The sequence below is a fragment of the Protopterus annectens genome, chromosome 8.part0, assembly GCF_019279795.1.
Source record: "Protopterus annectens isolate FY-2018-M chromosome 8.part0, PAN1.0, whole genome shotgun sequence".
NCBI lineage: Eukaryota > Metazoa > Chordata > Ceratodontiformes > Protopteridae > Protopterus > Protopterus annectens.
In genome coordinates, this window is record NC_056741.1 from 1,063,552,311 (window position 1) to 1,063,573,199 (window position 20,889).

At 37.7% G+C, this 20,889-nt stretch overlaps 1 protein-coding gene across 1 annotated transcript in view; it reads right to left on the minus strand.

Moving 5' to 3' along the window:
- Nucleotides 1–5,111: 5,111 nt before the first annotated feature.
- The window catches only part of LOC122808401, a 265,183-nt gene continuing 249,405 nt past the window's right edge, over nt 5,112–20,889 (minus strand). Inside the window, exons 4-5 of the mRNA XM_044079366.1 lie at nt 12,292–12,358; nt 5,112–5,219 (exon numbers count right to left, since the gene is read on the minus strand). Of these exons, the coding sequence (XP_043935301.1) occupies nt 5,112–5,219; nt 12,292–12,358 (175 nt within the window). The remainder of the gene's footprint in view (nt 5,220–12,291; nt 12,359–20,889) is intronic.

Consider the following 20,889-nt stretch of genomic DNA (forward strand, 5'->3'; position numbering starts at 1 on the left):
AGCATCCTGCCAGGGAGTTGAGAAGCAGCAGTTTGCTCACACACCTGGCCAGCCTCATCTCCCGGGTCCGCGGAACCAATGCGCCAGGTGTGACATTCTGTGCATGAAGCACGCCCACACGCCCCCATGGCGTGCACCGTTTTTCATTATTCTCTTTGGTATTATGCAAGAATACTGTTCTCACAGTATGAATGGACAGGCATTTTTCATTGATGCACAGAGACTGCTCAAAATACTCTGAGCAATGTACACATTTGCTGGTATTACTCTACATACTTACATACATTCCCTATCCCTATACTGCTGAATGACTGTGCTGGATGATATGGTTGTGATAACAGCAGTTGAATGTGTATCTGCCATGTCTTAGTGGTAACTAACTTAGACTGTAGTGTGCAGGGTCGGGGGGGGTTGGAACCTGGGAGTGCAGATTATTTTGTTAATGGGCATGATGTGAGCTGTTGGCTACAGAGTGCCTAAGGCACTGTAGAGGAAGTGTAGGCGGGTATGCACTGGTTTACATGAGTCTCAGCATTGCTGACCTCTGGTTACAGCGTCTTACACTGAGTTGGCCTCCACATTGCTTAACCAGTGTGGGCATTACTTACTCTGCCCAAACAGGCTTAACCCCACTTGCTGCTGCATACTCTCGCACTACTTCATGTATTTAGTTCACATTTGTTGACTGGGACAATCTGACTGGATGCTTCTCCATTGTCAGTGGTGGCCCGGGGAGTGGAGCTCCACAGTAAACCCCAGCTACACATTACAAGTAATAGTGAGATGTACACATTCATAGAGAGTAACATACTTAACATAAACAAGTAAATAAATCTGCTGGTAATAGCCCCACATAATAAGTTATGAAGTCAACGTATTGTTAGAAGCACACGCAGTTTAGTTTTGCAGTTTAAGTTAGTTCAGCACTAAAAGTTCCAGTCTATTCAGACCATAGAATGCTTGTAGTTGTTCATTAAGTTACAAATCACTTAAAGGCATAAAAATTCACGTCTGTTCAGACCATCAATACCAAACACCAATAGATAAATCCCTTGATGCACAGTACTGCCAGTTGATGAAAGAAAACATTCAAATATATTAAAAATTCTGGTTTATTAGATCCATGGTAAGCTTTGCAATAAGCTTTTCAAACCTTTAACATCCTTTTGCATCACTTCCTTTAAATACTACTACATTAATTGAAGCTGCCAATAATTTACTTAATTAATTCATTAAATCATTAAAAGCAAATTACAATGCAGCCTTTACTTTTGCTCAAACGCTCTAGAATAAAATATGTAAAATACATAACTTAATGGCTGATACATCAACATTACTAACAATAAATTAAAACCATAAAATCATGTTTTATTATAAAACATATATAAAAAAGAAGAATAAATGTACTTATATATATATGTGTATGCACTGGGGACCTAAATTATATTCTATGTCTTCTATTTTTAAGTATGGGTTTTAAGGGCACTCTGTTATTTAACCCTGGGGGGATGTGTGCACTCAATTTGATTATCCACTGAGTTTCCACTGACTCGGTTTGATTTCTAATGTCACCCCCCTACTGGACGGTTCTAATACTTGTAAAACTGAAAATGTAAATGTATGTTCGGCACTAGTTTCCATTACATGTTTGGATAATGCATTTACTTCAGATTTAATACGTATTTGGTATATATGTTCACGAATACGTTGTTTTAACATGCGATTCGTTTTACCAACATAATATGAATTGCATAATGAACACATAGCCAAATATACTATGTGGTTGGTCTCACAATTTGCATTCACATTAATAATGAAACTGTCACCTGTCATTGGATGTACAAACATAGGTGTATCAAGTATATACTTGCAATAATTACATTTATTGCAAGGCCTAGAACCCAAATTCTCATGCTTAACTTCATGATTTCTCGGTGTTGAACAACAGAGCATTTTATATAGATTATTTTGTTTTTATAGGCAAAATTAGGATATTCTCCAATAAATTTGGATACTTCAGGATCCAATTTTAATATTTCCCAGTATTTGATAACTATTTCTTTCACAGAATTTATATCCTGTGTATAATGAACCGAGAATCTAAGTATATCCTTTTCAACATCCTGTATATCATTGCTTTTTAACTTGTATTCATTAAAACCACCCTCAGAAAAGATGGGAATTGCTCTAGTGGATCTCATATCTCTAACTTTGTTGATTGTATCATCTATTTCACTTAACTTGTAGTTTTTTACTCCAAGTTTAGTTTTCATGTCCCTTAAACCTTGCTCAAATAGTTCCTCATCTGGTGTTAACCTAGATATACGCATGCCCTGTCCCTTCATAACATTTCTAAAAATGTGTGGAGGGTGCATGCTATCTCTGCTTAACAAATTGTTTTTATAACAAGGCTTCCTGTGCACTCCGGTGTTATACCCTCCTTCTGGTAATCACCAGATATTTATATCTAAAAAAGATATCTCCCTATCAGAAGAAATCATAGTGAATGATAAATAGAGAGTTAAAGCATTAATTTCCTTCTCAAATCTATCCAATTCAGCTGCATTTCCCTTCCACAAGAAAAAAAGATCATCTACAAAGCGCTTATAAAATACTACGTGCTTTTTAAAAATTTCCATTTTGAATAATTTTTCTGCCTCCCAACTTGCCATTACGAGATTGGCGTAGCTATTGGCACAGGAAGTGCCCATAGCTACGCCATTCTGTTGCATATAAACTGTGTCCTTGAATAGAAACACATTATTTTCCAAGACTATTTCTAATAGAGTGCAAATGAATTCGGCTTTAGTAGGTAGCATATTAGAAAATGACATCAAATATATTTGTAAAAATTCTAAGCCTTTGTCATTGGGAATATTAGTAAACAAAGACTTAACATCCATTGTTACCATAAGTATATTATCTTGGTCACAATAAGCTCTACTGGCTTCATAAAAATCTAACAAAAACATCCTAGAGTCTTTTAAAATAGTTCTATGATTAGCTACATAAGGTTTTAACATTTTTTCCACATAAAAGGAAATGTTTTCAGTGACCCAACCACGACCCGAAACAATGGGTCTGAGTGGTGGTCTTTTTGGGTCTTTGTGTATTTTTGGTATTCCCTTTATAATGGGAATAATAGGTTCTTCTATCAAGAGATAATTGTATAGGTCATACTGCATAATTCCTAACTTATACATGTTTCTAGGCTAGTATAAACTGCATTAACTACCCTCAGTAATTCCTGTTCTGTTATAACTTTATAAAAGCTACAATCGCTGAGCATTTCCTCCATGTAATTTTCATAATCTATTCTATCGAAGACCACAATGGGGCCTCCTTTATCAGCTGGCCTAATAGATATGTTATTATCAGTTGCTAGTTCATTTAATGCCTTATATTGTCTAACTGTTAGGTTTCTCCTTCTATTAATTGGTTTTCTAAATGATTTATACAATTCCTTCTCGACTGCTTTATTAAACACTTCTATAGTTGGATGTAAATTTGGTATGAATAAACTTGGTTTTTTAACACCTTGAATGTGGTTAGTATGCTCTGTATTAGCAAACATTACTTTGAGCTGTAAGTTTCTAGTAAACATTTTTAGATCTATAATAGAATCTGTAATAGAATTCATTCTAGAAGGAATAAAGGATAAACCTTTATTAAGTACTTCTAGGTCGTATTTGTTCAGCGGTCTATGTGACAGGTTGTGTACTAAGTTAGTCTCTCCCACATTTTCTTGAGTGTGGGTTCCCTTAATTCATTGGTAGGTGCCTTTCTCTTTTGTCTGCCCCTGCTCATAGATCGTTCTCTCCCTTTGTAATGATCTTCCACTATAGGGAAAGGGTGTGGCAGTTCATGAGCTATATTTTCTTTAGTTGTTGTACGCACCTTACTACGTACTACCTGCTGTTGTTCTATAATTACATTAGATGTAGTGTTACTAGTCAACCCATTTAAATTATTAGAATTGTCTACAGTCTCCACTTCTGTTGGGACAATATTCACATTTTGTTGATTATGGTGTTCTCTGATATCTATTGGTTGACATTGGCTACTCATACCATCTATAGTATGGCTTGTAGTATTAACAGGTGTAAAGCCATTTTCATTAGTTGTAATTAAAGCTCTTTCTCTAGTACTAGTAGCATTATTGCCCGTAAATCTGGGCCATGTAAAAACTTGATTATTAGAAAAATCGTATATGTCTCTTGCTAGCTTATGTTTCTTTTGTTCACATAATCTTTTTTCATATAATGAGACATTATCCATAATGCGATCTAACTTAGGTTCCACTAAGACTTCACCAAATTCATTAAACAATGCATTTTGCTTCTGTCTAATAGAATCACATAGCTTCTGTTCATCAGGTAAAAAATACTCATTCATTAACTTCATATAATTGATACTAACATCTATATTCAATATTTGCCATCGTCTTAATAACTCTGGGTATAAATTCCCAGTCGTTGGCATTTTGAGTACTCGTAACCCCCTCGGTATAATACGTTTAGTTATACAAACTTCAAAATGGTAACGTTGCATTTGCAAGCGTTTAAGTTTCAACAATTCAAGTTCAATTTCATTTAATGATGCATTGTTTCTCAATGTCTATTTCGTTATACCTATTTTGTTCGGTTGTTGTTATCAGCTCACAGTCTACAAGTGGATTCATAGTTAAATCCAAAAAGTGTTGTAGTCTTTCCATTGAAGTTTTTTTCTTCTTCTTATCAATCGGATTATACGGAAGCTCCAAGTTTACCTCATTTCCGTTTTGGGTTACGTTAGCCATGGAGTAAGCGTCAATAGCAGCGTACCAAGTAAAATGATATATAGTAAAAATAAAGACAATCGCTGCTATGAAGACGCTATAAATTACCAGCACAACATAAGCCAGAATTAGATAAACAAGTAAATAAATCTGCTGGTAATAGCCCCACGTAAAACTACAAGTTAAGTGAAATAGATGATACAATCAACAAAGTTAGAGATATGAGATCCACTAGAGCAATTCCCATCTTTTCTGAGGGTGGTTTTAATGAATACAAGTTAAAAAGCAATGATATACAGGATGTTGAAAAGGATATACTTAGATTCTCGGTTCATTATACACAGGATATAAATTCTGTGAAAGAAATAGTTATCAAATACTGGGAAATATTAAAATTGGATCCTGAAGTATCCAAATTTATTGGAGAATATCCTAATTTTGCCTATAAAAACAAAAATAATCTATATAAAATGCTCTGTTGTTCAACACCGAGAAATCATGAAGTTAAGCATGAGAATTTGTTCTAGGCCTTGCAATAAATGTAATTATTGCAAGTATATACTTGATACACCTATGTTTGTACATCCAATGACAGGTGACAGTTTCATTATTAATGTGAATGCAAATTGTGAGACCAAGCACATAGTATATTTGGCTATGTGTTCATTATGCAATTCATATTATGTTGGTAAAACGAATCACATGTTAAAACAACGTATTCGTGAACATATATACCAAATACGTATTAAATCTGAAGTAAATGCATTATCCAAACATGTAATGGAAACTAGTGCCAAACATACATTTACATTTTCAGTTTTACAACTATTAGAACCGTCCAGTAGGGGGGTGACATTAGAAATCAAACCGAGTCAGTGGAAACTCAGTGGATAATCAAATTGAGTGCACACATCCCCCCAGGGTTAAATGACAGAGTGCCCTTAAAACCCATACTTAAAAATAGAAGACATAGAATATAATTTAGGTCCCCAGTGCATACACATATATATATAAGTACATTTATTCTTCTCTTTATATATGTTTTATAATAAAACATGATTTTATGGTTTTAATTTATTGTTAGTAATGTTGATGTATCAGCCATTAAGTTATGTATTTTACATATTTTATTCTAGAGCGTTTGAGCAAAAGTAAAGGCTGCATTGTAATTTGCTTTTAATGATTTAATGAATTAATTAAGTAAATTATTGGCAGCTTCAATTAATGTAGTAGTATTTAAAGGAAGTGATGCAAAAGGATGTTAAAGGTTTGAAAAAGCTTATTGCGAAAGCGCTTACCATGGATCTAATAAACCAGAATTTTTAATATATTTGAATGTTTTCTTTCATCAACTGGCAGTACTGTGCATCAAGGGATTTATCTATTGGAGTTTGGTATTGATGGTCTGAACAGACGTGGATTTTTATGCCTTTAAGTGATTTGTAACTTAATGAACAACTACAAGCATTCTATGGTCTGAATAGACTGGAACTTTTAGTGCTGAACTAACTTAAACTGCAAAACTAAACTGCTTGTGCTTCTAACAATACGTTGACTTCATAACTTATTACGTGGGGCTATTACCAGCAGATTTATTTACTTGTTTATCTAATTCTGGCTTATGTTGTGCTGGTAATTTATAGCGTCTTCATAGCAGCGATTGTCTTTATTTTTACAACATACTTAACATAGCTACGTACCACATTCTTCATGCTTAGCTTACATTAACATGTCGGTATTATACATGCTTAGGTCAGGTTTACATGTCAGGTATGACTGTTGACAAAGGTCAGTTTAAGGTGAAGGTAGATTCCAGTTTAACAGTTCTGGATAGGTTACACTCAGGTATTAGGGTTAGATGTAGTTATGCCGTACCTGTGTGGTAGAGTAGAAGAGAATGGTGAAGGAGTAGGTAGGTAGGTAGAGGGCGGGACATTATCACTGTATAGTAGGCCATTGGAATGATTGGTAGGGGAGCAATAGGGAAGGTTTGCTGGATGTTGGGATTTGTATGCGAGGCAGGACAGGAGGTGTCAGTTTCACTAGTTGGTAGGGGTATAGAGTGTAAGTTGGGGGGGAGTTCACCAGGTGGTGAGCATGTGCTGATCCAAGTGTGCTTGGGGTGTTCCTTCATGTGTTATTTACATGTGTCGTGTGGGACAGCTGCGGTAATACACGTGGGTAGGGGGTTCCAGATTCTGCCAATATAGTTGTTGAAGAGGGTGTCACCTACTTGTGACTGTGAACATTAATAGTAATGAAACAGGGGTTGATAGGTGTGTGGTGTTAATGGGGCACACAGAGGGACAGGTTGTAGGGGATATATCCAGGGATGTGCAGGAAGGCTGATGGGAAGGTCCACAGTTGGCCATTACTTCTACAGCAACAGCTGTGTATATACACAGCATTTGCAGGTAGGTTTGGACACTCACACCCCTGGGTGGGGGTGAGGACAACAATAATACCTTGTGATGCCAATTAGTTTGGCTTACATGCCTACAGTGGGGTGTTGCAACCATGCATTCTTTGGTGTTATTTAGTGGGATTTGCAACAACACATCTGGTTATACCGTACTTTGCCTTGTAAAATAGACTGTGCTGTGGTGGGACTCATACCGGGAGTGTATGCTCGTTAGGCAGAAGATCTGCCCAATGCACACTATTTCTTACATCCCTGGGGCGGTCCGAACAGAACCACTCCAGCCAACACCTGCATGCCTCGGCCCATAATATCATACCCATAGTTCATCCCCCGTGCCTTCTCTACAGCACTCATCCTTACTCTGGGTGCAGGTTGAGTCAAAACACACCACTACACACTGTCCAATCTCCACTTCTCGGGACCCATCTCGTACGTTGTCTCGACCCATGGGCCATCAGGCTTTCCCACCCTTGTAGTCCAGGTACATACAAGCTCCACCTTAAAAATTCATTGCACGGATGGACCTCCATTCACACGATCACATTTTTGGGGTGTCCCACAAGAAATGCTCCTGTCTCTGTTTCAAGATTGGACTTAGTGGGTACACAGTGCCCCCCCCTCTGGTTGTATTCTGTCTGTGGTTCGGGGAGCAGTGGGTTGTTTACATTGTTTGTGTGTTTGTTCGTATGTTTGCCCTGTCTGGCTGGGGGGTGTAATGCTACATGTTACACGTTTCTTGATTGGGCCCCTCAACCCCATTGGCACGGCCTGTGAACATATGTCATTCTTAAGTGCTGTATCATATCATAGCTATATATCTGTGTATCACACACACACACACGCACACACACACACATATATATATATATATATATATATATATATATATATATATATATATATATATATATATATTGCTGTATATATATATCTAACGATGTGGATGTATGGGTGACTGCATATGTATATATCTATATGTGGGTATTTATATTTATGTCTGTCTATGTATGTGTACATTTGTACTACAGAGAGGGAGAGGTATATAACTATTTAGTTATGAGTATATACACACACACACACACACACACACACACACACACACACACACACACACACACGCACACATGCCTCTACATATATAGCTACCTATCCTGTAATGTAGACTGGTATTGCTGGATACTGTGTTTCGTGTGCATACCTGTCAACCTTGTATGCCACGTATTCTTTGCGATACCTACAACTAAATCTGCTAGTGTACACAGAGTCACATGTGAAATCTATTGTTAGTACCAGGGAAACATTCTTCTCATGCGGAATAACACAAACATTGGGTATTGAACGGTCATCTACACCCAGAGTTACAAAGGTACCCATGGCTATGTGCATAGACTACGGCGAATCCCAGACCTAGGATACTTGGGTCAGGACAACATATGGGATGGGTCCCGAGGGGGGGTGGGGTGGAGGGAGGGCAATGTGTGGTGGTGCGGTCACTACGGGCCGGTAACCAGGGTAGGGATGGTGGCTGCATGTGTGCAGCGGGGTGAGGGGAAGCGGAACTGTGGGTAATGAATGTATGGGTCGAGGATGGCCTGAGTTGGATGAGTCTGTACAGCTTGGCCCACCTAGTGGGTGGGGGAGAGAGGAATGTGATGTCAACATGTGAAACATCACAGAAGGCTAATTCAAATCCCTCTTTAAATGAACCACATACTATACAATGAGCTTGGTAGTGTATTGCAGGGTGGACATGTTTGACTAGGTGGGAGGTATGCCAATTTATACAGGACGTATATTGTTTGGGGCCTCTCAAGCCCATTAATGGTGCATGTGGGCATATATGTTTTTGTTAATCTACCATTGCTATCTACAGATGTCTGGCCATATATACCTCTGTGGGTATATATATTTGCTTACATATTTCTAACTATGTCCGTATATACCTACGGAGACATATATGGCTGTGTACATATATGTAAATTGCTGTGTATATGTGGACATATAGATGTTGACATATATATGTGTAGGTGTCGGCATTTGCATGTATGTATGTTCATATATTTGTTTATATATGTATATATTCCTGGATATTTATCTATCTATCTATCTATCTATCTATCTATATATATATATATATATATATGACTACATCTATAGATATTTTGTATCCATTTAGATAGTAATATATTTGCACACACATGTATGTAGGTATACATTCTCTGTACTGTTGCAGGACTGGGCTGGAGTTATGTTTCTGAGAACATATGATTTATGCATATCTGGCATGGCTTAGTTGTAAATCATTTTGTGTATGGTGTGCATGGTCCTGGGTTAAAGCCTTACAGATGCTGTTTGTTTTGTTGCTGGGCAAAACACTGGCCATTAGATACAGTGTGATTAAGGCACTTTATAGCATCTGTAAGTGGGTTTGCGTGGAGGTAAGCACTGCTAACTTCCAGTCACAGTTTTCTACACCCAGTTAGCTTCTCCTTTGCTTAATCTGTGTTGGCAGTGCTTACCCCCGCACAAACGCACTTGCACACGCTTACTAGTGCTTACATAAGCCTACTACTGCTTATCTGTGCTTACACCTGCTTACTGCTGTCTTATTCATTATGATACTGACTCTTTACATGTGCATTTCCTGCAGTACTCCAGTTCATAAAAATGTATTGTTATTTAGTGGGTTTTGCAATACATATATTGCATATACCATGCTTTGCCATGTAAAATAAACTGTGCTGCACTGGGACTCAAACTGGGAATGCCTGCTCATTAGGCGAACACTTTGCCCACTACACTATTGCTGAAATGCTTCATTTGTATATGCTGTCCTTGTTATCCTCTTCAGCCTTTTAGGCTGCTTTAACCATCGCTAAGCAATGGTCACACCCCTGCAGCTACGGTTAGCTGTACTTGGAGTTTTAGACAACAATGCAGGGGTTTCTTCTTTTGATTTTTATGTCCTGTTGTACACATGGGGGTCTGTTGGTGGGGATATGTGGATACCTATGAGCAGTCTCACTCATCTGTTTCCACTTTCTGCTGTTCAACATTGCAGGGGCGTGTTTATTCTGAGAGCTCTGCTCTCAGACACACCACCTGCACTTGTACATGCTCCGTGTAAGCCTGGCAGCTCAGGCAGTGCACCTTCATTACTATGCATGGTGGGCTGCCATCCTGCTTCTAAGCGGCCGCTTCCATGTAGGACTAGACGATTCCTGCACAGAAGATTAGTAAATCTGGGGGCTTGTTTTATAACTAATTGACCGAGAATATTCCCACATTGTTTACTGCAGTATACATTTGACATATGCACATTCTCTACCACCAGTGTTACTACGCAGTAATTGTAATATAATTTATTCCTGTTACATGAATATATAATTATCACTGATGAGACTTTTTGAAGGAAAACACATTGAACCATCTCATTGATTATAATTATTAAAATGAAAAAAATTATCTAAACAAAATGATTGCAAATGTAATCAAAGCATCATATTTGTGATCACCAAAAAGCTTCATATAAATTGCTTTCATGTGGGTGCTTCACAGCCCCATCGCAGGATAAGGGGGCTTTGTCCCCATACCCTTGAACTTAAATGAACTAACTCCATGGTTGCAGAACTGTGAAAAAGTAAAAAAAAAGTCTTGAATTATTCTACAGCTGACTCCCTTAAATCTGACTACATAATTCAACTAACCTCACCACCAATACAATTTCTCACAAAATCAGCACAAGATGAAAGTGGTTGCTGATAGTAACCATATATATATATATATATATATATATATGTGTGTGTGTGTGTGTGTGTGTGTGTGTGTGTGGGTCTCCTTCTTTGTCAAAAGTACATTTCATTGACAAACAGAAGGCCGAGCCCACTTCTGAGAAAGTGCACTACATCAAAAGTGCACTTTCGTGAAAGCTGATTCGCCAAATTGCTTTACAGTGGGGATAAGGGAATATATCCTTTTCTCCACGGTAGTGTGATCTCAAAGTTAGTATATTTAAGTGGAGGTTGTGAGGGGGCTTGCCCCCCTGCATAAATGTGATTTAGTGTTTTCTTTTTTTTCTTCTTTTTTTGTGTTTTGCGAAAGTGCATTTTCGACAAAGTGCACTTTTGAGAAAGTGGGTTTGACGGTTTATGTTTCGATGAAATGTAATTTAGATGGATCATCATAGATCCATATATACACATACACACACACACACACACACACACACACACATATATATATATATATATATATATATGTAGACAGAAAGAGACATTGATATGTTGTTGAAGCCCCCCTGCCTGCCTTAATAATATGTGCTAACCCTAAGCCTTCCCCTGTGCCTAACCTTAACTTGCATCTAAAGTTTAAAAAAGTCCTATAACACTACCACTATTCAGACAAATTTGATCTGAATATGTTTGGGTTATGGATAGTGCATCAGAAAAGGAAATTAGTTTCATTTTTCAATGTACTTTGTGTTTCTGTGTTGTTTGTATGATATAATAAATGTTCAACTTGTTGTGATGCATGTTTTGTATGTTGACCATTCATGTTATCATTTTACACAGGAGCACACACACACACACACACACACACACACACACACACACACACACACACACACACACACATATTGTGTGTGTGTGTGTGTGTGTGTGTGTGTGTGTGTGTGTGTGTGTGTGTGTGTGCTCATGTGCGTGTGTGTAATGCATGCACAAAATAAAATGTATATTATGAACACACATATATGTTATGTGTTCTTTTGGCTTTGTGCCTGATGTCATGGGTAAAAAGGGATCAATAAGGAACAGTTAACTCATTCAGTTAATAAATGTATAAAGATAGAAAAATGTATTCTGAAGAAATGGGGGTTCGTTACACTAAGGGCTTAACAGTTTGATATATAGACTACATTGTGCCTAAAGAAAAGCGTTCATAAATGCATAAAAATTAGCAATGCAATGCCTGTCTCACACTGTGTTGTACTTAATGTTCAAATAAGAAAACACACAGTTTACATCATTTTTAATCTATCATGTGTACATATTGTTTCACCATTTAAAACTTAGGAAGTATGTATGTTGAGTACCTTTTTCTTGAATGTTATAGGAGCATTAGCCAAGGCATTGTTTCTCTTTTTTGACTGACACCATTTCCTAAAAAAAAAAAAATTTCAAAATATACTTTCTTACAAGTTTACATAAAAACTTTATTCATATTATTTTACTCAGTATTGTGTTTCATTTTGCTTCATGATATCACACACATGCAAGGATATAATTGGATGCATGTTATTATATTTCACACTTTAAATGCTGAATTATTCTGTAAACATTACAGACTTACAACAGTGGAATGCATGTAAGCTAACTAGTGATAACTGAGTGGCATGACCTGATAAAGGGAATAGGTTACTTGACTGTACACAAAATGGCTGAACTACATTGCTAAAAAGAACCATCAAAAATAGTGTAGTGAAGACAAAATACTGGATTTAGTGTAAATAATCCTTTTATTCTGCTGCTTTTGTCTACCAAGACTTCTTCAGAAACAATTTCCTACATAGAATTCAAAACCTTAAATACATTCTAACCTTCAATAACAACTTAGAAACAATTATTTAATTAACATCAGTTCAAAAACTAGGCACCATGAAAACATTTAAATAGACAAAAAGTATATGTTACAGATGCACTGTTTCGCCACACTTAAAAACTATTGCAGAAAAGTATTTGTTAACCTTCAACCTCTTTTCTTTTAATATTGATAGTCTTGTCTTATTTAAACTAGAGGTTTATCAGCAGTAAATTTAATTTGCATTCAGCCTCCCTTGTCTCTACTTTATTTCTGTAATCCCCTCTCCTTAGATCAAATGAGACTTGTTCTAAAATGTAAAATAACATTTTGTATCTATTACAACTTGTTGAAGGCTTAAATCCAGCATTCCTCTCATCTTTGTTTTTTACAGCATACAAATGTTCATTTATTCTCTTTTCCGAAATTTTGGTAGTCATCCCTATGTAAAAGGCATAACAACCTGAACATGAACTTATATAAACTATGATCTTGGATTTACAGTTAAACTTTCCCAGGGACTGTGACAGTATAATCAGTATGCTCCAGTACAATATAAGGCCCTTCATAAATAAACCTACAAGCTGCACATGTTCCACATTTATAAGGTCCTTTATTTTTGTCAGTATAAGGTAAAGGAGCATAAGTATTATCTTTTTGTAATATAGTTTTTAAGCTGTTGGTCTTTTTATAAACAAAAACAGTCTGACTTTCTACTACCTTAAATAATTCTGCATTACCCTCAAGTATCTTCCAGTTTGTAGTAATAACCTTTCTAATAGCATGAGCATTCACTGCCATATCTAAAAAACAACACACTGGCCTCTCAGAAAAGGAAAGCCTATTTTCATCAAACACTGTCTCATGTTTTACACTGGCTCCTTTAAGCAAAATAGGCTTGAAAAAAAGTTTCCTTTTTAAGCCAACTTCATCAGCAACCTTAATTAGAAAATCCTTTTTATAGCATCTCTGTGTGAATAAAGAAAAAAATGAATTCAACTTCATCTTTATATCCTTTGTTGTCAGTTGTCATCTTGGATGCTCTAATAAGCTATCCCCTTGGAATATATTTTTTCATAAAATACAGATGGTTGCTTCTACTATGTAAATAATACAACTATCAAACTTTTTTCTTTCCCTATCCCATTTAATATTAACATCCAAGAAAGTTAATTTTGAGCCCAATTTCGCCCAGATTAAAACTTAACAATTCAGAATTAGTATTGAATTGTTCAACAACAGTTATATATTCATTATAGGTGCCATTAATAATAAAAAAACAAATAATCTACAAATCATTTATAATATATGATCTTATTGTAGAATGAGACTCTGGTTAGGACATAAAATTTCCACCATCGTAAAACTAGGTTTGCAAAAGCAGGGACCACAGCAGACCCCATTGCTACCCCTTTGCACTGCCTATAATACCTTTTATTGAAAAGCAAATATTTATTCTCTAATAATATTTCTAGCAATGACAAATAAAATAAAAATTTTCATTAGACATGTCATTGAATTTATTCAAAAATAATCTTATCCATTCTACACCAGTGTCCTGAGGGATGCTAGTGAATAAGGAACTGATATCAACAGTAACCGTGAAAACACATTGTTCCTTATATTCATAACTACAACTTAAATAATATATTTTGCCCAAAAAATCCTATGAATCTTTTATATGGGAGGGTAATTTCTGAACTAATGGATTTAAAATTTATCTTAAAAGAGGTAAATTCCTTCAGTAATACTGTTTGGTGCCGAGACTATAGGTCTAAAGGGTGGTTGTCTTAGATGTTTATGAATTTTTGGGGTCCCAAATAGGAGCCCCACGTTAGAATCCTCCACTTTTAAAAATTCATATAATTTAAAGTCGATATCATCCATCAAAAACTCATATAAACATGAATAAATAAATTTATAACTTTTGTGTATGTCATTTAAAGAAACTTCTCCATATTCATTAAGATTGCATAACACATTTTCAATTGCAGGAATAGTAAGTATTTACATTCATGGGTACAAGCCCCTAAACTTTAGTGGCTTTTATGAACCTTAAATTTTCATTCCTGGTTAATTCATTCAGTGCTTCTCTCTCCTCTTTACTCAAATTGAAAAAATAATGTTTTGTTCTTCTTGCTTAAAATGTCTCTAATTTGAGTCTTGCATGCTTGCTCAAAGACTTTAATATTATTGTTTAAAACAGGATTAAAATCTGAAGGCTTATTTAAAAATTTTAATGTGCTAAAATCTTTCAGTATATAACTTAACTTTCCTTGTAAAATACTTTAATTCTAACAGAGTCCTGGTAGTATTTGCCCTGCAGTTGGAACAAAATTTAAACCCAACTGTAGCACTCAAAAATGTGATACGAACTCATTCACTCCGGAGCAGCTCTTTTGAGTGTGCACCTTTAACCCCTAGTGGGCGTGGCTTAAGCCTTTAAAAACTAAGTTATCACCTTAAAGTTCTAGAAACCTCTCATTGAAAGAGGTCAAATATCAATAGAGTTGTGTTTGCCATCACATATGGCTCAAGACAAAATATCCTGGTACCTTGTAAGTAACATGGTTTTGGAATTATTAATGCAAATATGAACAATCTATATTTGACGCCTAGAGGAGCAGTAGCTGACAAATTGAATATCTTGATACTATCACTCACTCCTGTTACATTACTTGGCCACAATTCTTTCCTCTACAGTTCTGCGACTGACTGTTCAACCTTCCTTGACAGGAGTTTTTTGACCCAACATCCATACTGCCATTGTTCGAAGAACAAAAACTGTAACCAGGTGAGTACAAAGGTAATTCAATAACATCTTCAGTAGCATTTTTGTTAAATACCACTGACTCTCTTGTTCCAGAGACCAAACTAACCCCAGCATCACCGCTGACATCACGAGTAGCAGTAGTATTTGAAATGTTTGGGCATTCGGAGCCAGTTATCAGGGCTGTGACCCCTTTTTCTTCCTCTCTTAAGGTGGAACCAGTCTTAGATGAGGGAATTACAGAAGTAAAGTAGAGACAAGGGAGGATGAGTGGCAAATTAAATTTAGTGCTGACCAACAAAAAATGGTTGACTTCAACAATTGGCTTAGTTTCTGGTGTCTTTCCAAGGGGAAACATTATCTGTCTGCTTGGGATGACATGGTTGACAGACCTCAGTGCTTTGCCAGAGATGGCCTCCACCTGTCACCCTGGGGTTCCGCATCTTGGCCAAGGATCTTGCCTCCCCCATTGTGCCTTTTTTAGGTTATGTCACAAAGAGAAATCTTCCAAACATGAGAAATCTGTCAAAAAGCAAATTAAAGGTCATGCTGCACAATGCTAGGAGCCTTAATCTGAAAATGCACTCACTGGAGGGTCTCCTCAGGCTGGAAGATGCCAATGTCTGTGCAGTCATGGAAACTTGGTTCAGGGCTGCAGAGAACACTCCTGCCTTTCCAGGCTATACCACATTTCATACTTTCTGACCCCAAAAATGAGGTTGGAAAGACTAAGGATGGCGGAGTCTCTATCTTCATTAAAGACAGGCACACCTCCAGACTGGTTTACCAGCATGATTCACTGGAATTACTCCAGATGCAACTGACAGTTGGCAAGACACCCATCGAAGTTATAGCCAGCTATAGACCCCCTGCATGTCTCAGGACACCCACTCCTACCTGGACCGACTTGATTCCATCAAGCTACCCCTAACACCCTGATCCTTGGTGAATTCAACTACCCCACCATAGAATGGGTGAACTATTCCTGCACTAATGCACTCACCCAATGATTCCTTGACTTCATCAACTCTAACACACTAGACCAGCTGGTTTTATTCCCCACAAAGCGAGATAATATTACTGGACTTGACTCTCACTAACATGGGTGACTGCTACACCACTCCCATAGTATGTTCTTTCCTGGTGAGATCAGATCATCAGTCTGTCTCATTCAAAGTTTCTGTTCCACCCAACCCCTCCCCAGCTGTAACCAGGCTAAAAAAACTTCTCAAAATCTGACTACACTCTCCTAAGGGAGGGTATTAGCAGCTTCACACCACTGCCCCCATTAGAGGATGCAGACAACTATGCTGAACAGTACACCAGTGCAGTATACAAGCAGCTGTACAACTGCATGGATTCAGCCATACCCAACAAAACTAAAACCTGCTCTTCAAGGAAACACAAACCTGTCTGGTAGACATCATCTATCAGCAGGCTTTATAACAAAAGGAAGAAACTATTGCCCAAGGGTAAAAAGGAACAAATTCCAAATTGGAAAATCTCTCTCCTCTGCCTCATCAAGCAAATTAAATCAGTAGTGAAAAACTCCCAAACCAATTATGAGTTGAAACTAGCCTCCAAAACAAAGGGAAACCAGTCCTTCTTCAGTAACATTAGGAACCTCCATGGCGAAGCCCAAGTTTGTTCCGAATTAGTACTTAATGGTACCACTTATACTGATCCTGCCAACTTAGCCAACCTGCTAGCGGATAGGTTCAGTGCAAACTTCACCCCCTTATCACCCCCCAAAGGCCCAGTCGACATCCTTGATGCTTGTCCCACACCTCACATTTCCATAGATCAAGTGTTAAAGGCTCTATCCAAGGCAAAGAACACAGCTTCCATGGCATCTGATAATATCCCAGGCTGTATTCTGCAACTTCTTCAGCAAAGAACTAGCTTCACCATTGAGCACTGTATTCAACCACAGCCTAATTACAGGCTTCATTCCAGCAGAGTGGAGAACTGCTGTTGTCAGCCCCTTGCACAAAGGTGGTGCCACTACTGACCCAGAAAACTATTGCCCCATTGGCTTGACAAGTCTGATCTGTAAAGCCATGGAGTGTATTGTTATCGATCTCATAAACAAGGACATAGGGAATCGCCAAACACTTGACCTCACCTAATTCGGATTCGTCAGGGGCAGATCTTGCCTATTGACTTCTTTGAGACTGTCACCAAAGCCCTGGATGAGGGAAAGTTAGTACATACAGCTTACCTTAACCTGGCCAAGGCCTTTGACACAATCCCTCACTTGGGCATCATCAAAAAGCTAACACAACTTGGTGCTAATCCCTATCTCATCAGATGGGTGGCCAGCTGACTCACAGATTGGACTCACAAGGTCAAAATTGGCACCACCACCTCTGATAGCAGACCTGTCACTAGTGGTGTTCCCAGGGATCTGTCCTGGGACCTCTACTGTTTGTCATCTACATCTCAAAAGTCCAGGCAAAGACAAAGGTCCTGTGGCTGACCAGGTTTGCGGATGACTGTAAGTTGGGTGCTGTCATTAACTCCCCAAATGATGTTAACATACTGCAAGAGGGTCTCACAGCTACAAATGACTGGTGCTAAAGCCATGGCCTTAAGTTAAATGCAAAAAAATGTATTATCATACCATTTGGCAAAAATACGGCCCCTACTGATTACCACATCAACATCAACCCCCTAAACACACAACCCTTGGTGAGAGATCCGGGTACTCAGGTTGACAACAATCTCACATTCGACCATCATGTGGCCGCAGTAGTCAGAAAATCTTTTACTTGGTTTGTCTCATAAGTAAAGGGATTGCACCCAGAAAAAAAGAGGTTATTACCTCTCTGTACTTCCCCCTCATTAGACCTATAATTGAGTATAACTCCCTCTTTGGTATGTACCTCTCCAAACACCTGCACCAACTGGAAAGGCCACAGAAATACCTCACAAAGAGAATCCATGGCCTCCAACACCTGCCTATGTGCACAGGCTCAAATCACTATCACTTTACTTGGTATCATACAGATTGCTTAGAGGTGATCTGTGTCTCGCCTACAAGGCAGTATTGAACCCTGCCCTACTAGAGATGCTCCATATGCATAATCTAATTCCTCATGAATTACCTGCTTGATAGGCCTAAATCTAATATGCGACATCAACACAACCTGCTGGAGAGACAAGTTTGTCTCCCAGAGGCTGCCTCGTCTCTGGAATAGACTTCCCATACATGTCAAACAGAGTACCTCTTTGACCTTCTTCAAGCGCAACCATGATGAGTGGATGGGAACCCACAAATTTGTACCAGGGGTTCCACATTTGTCCCTCATTGACAGGGATGACATATGCTGACTGAGGTTTTATTTTTGGGGGATAAACTCTTGGCTAGGCTTGTAAGGGCCCCAGGGCCATTAGCCTAGTAACCTCCTTGTGTCTTTTGGCTTTTCCCGGTTAGGGGTCGCCACAGTGGAACTCCGGTCTGCTAATGATTGGTAGTTGATTTTTACGTGCCGAGTTACCAGCTCTGACGCACAACCCTCAACGAAGGTACGCCCATTCACGCATGTCTCCACACAGAAGACGCTCTAGCTGAGAATCGAACCGGACAGCGTTGTACTGTGAGGCGACAATGCTACCGCAGCACCACCACCGCAGGTAGCCTAGTAACCTCCTATCATCCTATAATCCTCCTGGTTTAAATGGGATGATTAATATTAAATGCTTTTTAAAAGAAAAGAGGCTTAAGATTAACAATTTTTTGCAATAGATTTTAAGTGTGGTCAAACAATGTATCTATAATTTTTAGTCTGTCTTTTTTAAATATTTTCATTGTGCCTTGTTTTTGAACTGATGTTAATGAAATAATTGTTTCCAAGTTGTTATTGGAGGGTCGAATGCATTTAAGGTTTTGAATTCTGTGTAGGAAATTGTTTCTGAAGAAGTCTTGGTAGAGGAAAGTGGCAGAATAAAAGGATTATTTACACTAAATCCAGAATTTTGGCCTCACTACACTATTTTTGGTGGTTCTTGTTGGTATTTGCTGATTTATACTACTTATCGGTTGGTCCTGGTTTTCAGTTTTTGAACTACATTGTTGTCTAAAAGAAGATGAGGCATCTTTATAGCATTAAAGTAGTTTTTCCCTTTCCCCTAAGGAGAAGTGACCTTGAATTTGATTATGTTAAGTAAGGAATACAGTAGAATAACCTCCTAAATAGGGATTTGGGGTCTATTTCCACAGCAAACCAGTTTCATTCATTTTGCCTTTGATCTTTTATTTTAGCTGACAGCGCCATCCATAACAAAGTATGGAAGGATGGGCGGTACAGCTATAACAAAGGAGAATCCTTGTCAAGGGATTTCAGTGTCATTCCAATGGATATGAGGCAAATGAATATGGGTGAATTAAGTTTATTACCTGACAGCCTAAGAACTTATACAGGCTCGCTTGTATTCATGAAAAATTTAATTGCTCATCTTTAGAATTGTGAAGGTTGCCAGCCTAGATAGATAGAATTTTGTAAATAATTCTGTCATTTGTAAATATTAATATAAGCCACAGGCTTGTTCTCTTAAATGTAAGAAAATTGTGTTAAATGTTGAATGTCAAAAATGTAACAACAGTGCACTCTGCTGGAAGAAAGCTGATAAGTCAACCATTGTATGACTGTTTGATCCCAAACTCGGAGCCATGATGTCTGGACCAGCAGATTCTTTCTATTGTTTTGAGACCAGAGTTAATTGTTAGATTTTACATATATAATGCCTTTAATTGCTGTGGTTTCCTGACCAGGTGCAAGATCAAAGCTATGTTAAACTCTGAGTTTTTGTTAGCCTGGGAACTAGAGAAGAACAATGTAATCTAAAATGAGTCAGCAGTGATGTATTATCAATTTAAAAGACTGTCTCAGAGAGAGAGAGTGGGCATTTTGGATTTTGTCTAAAGCTGACAAAAACTCACCAGTACTCTGCTTTTATTCTATATGTAAATTTATTTAGAACTGTGATTGCTCTTAGGAAAAGATAGAAAATAGTAAGTTTAGTCTAGCTGTTTTTTATATTTATGTCAGAACTATTCTATAGTATTATTTTAAGCATTTTCCTGTGAAGTCTGAACTCTTGACTAGCACGGTGTAGTAAGAAGTATTGTCTTGTGTTTTTATTATTTATTATCAGACATGTGTGAATGGGTGTTCCTTCGTTGAAGGTTGTGCATTAGGCCTGGCAAGACAGTACATAAAAATCTGCTGCCAATCATTAGCGGACCGGAGTTCCGCTGTGCGACCACTAACTGGGAAAAGCCGAAAGACACAAACAAACAAAATTATCAGATATTTTTTAAACCTTTCAACTGTGGCTGTT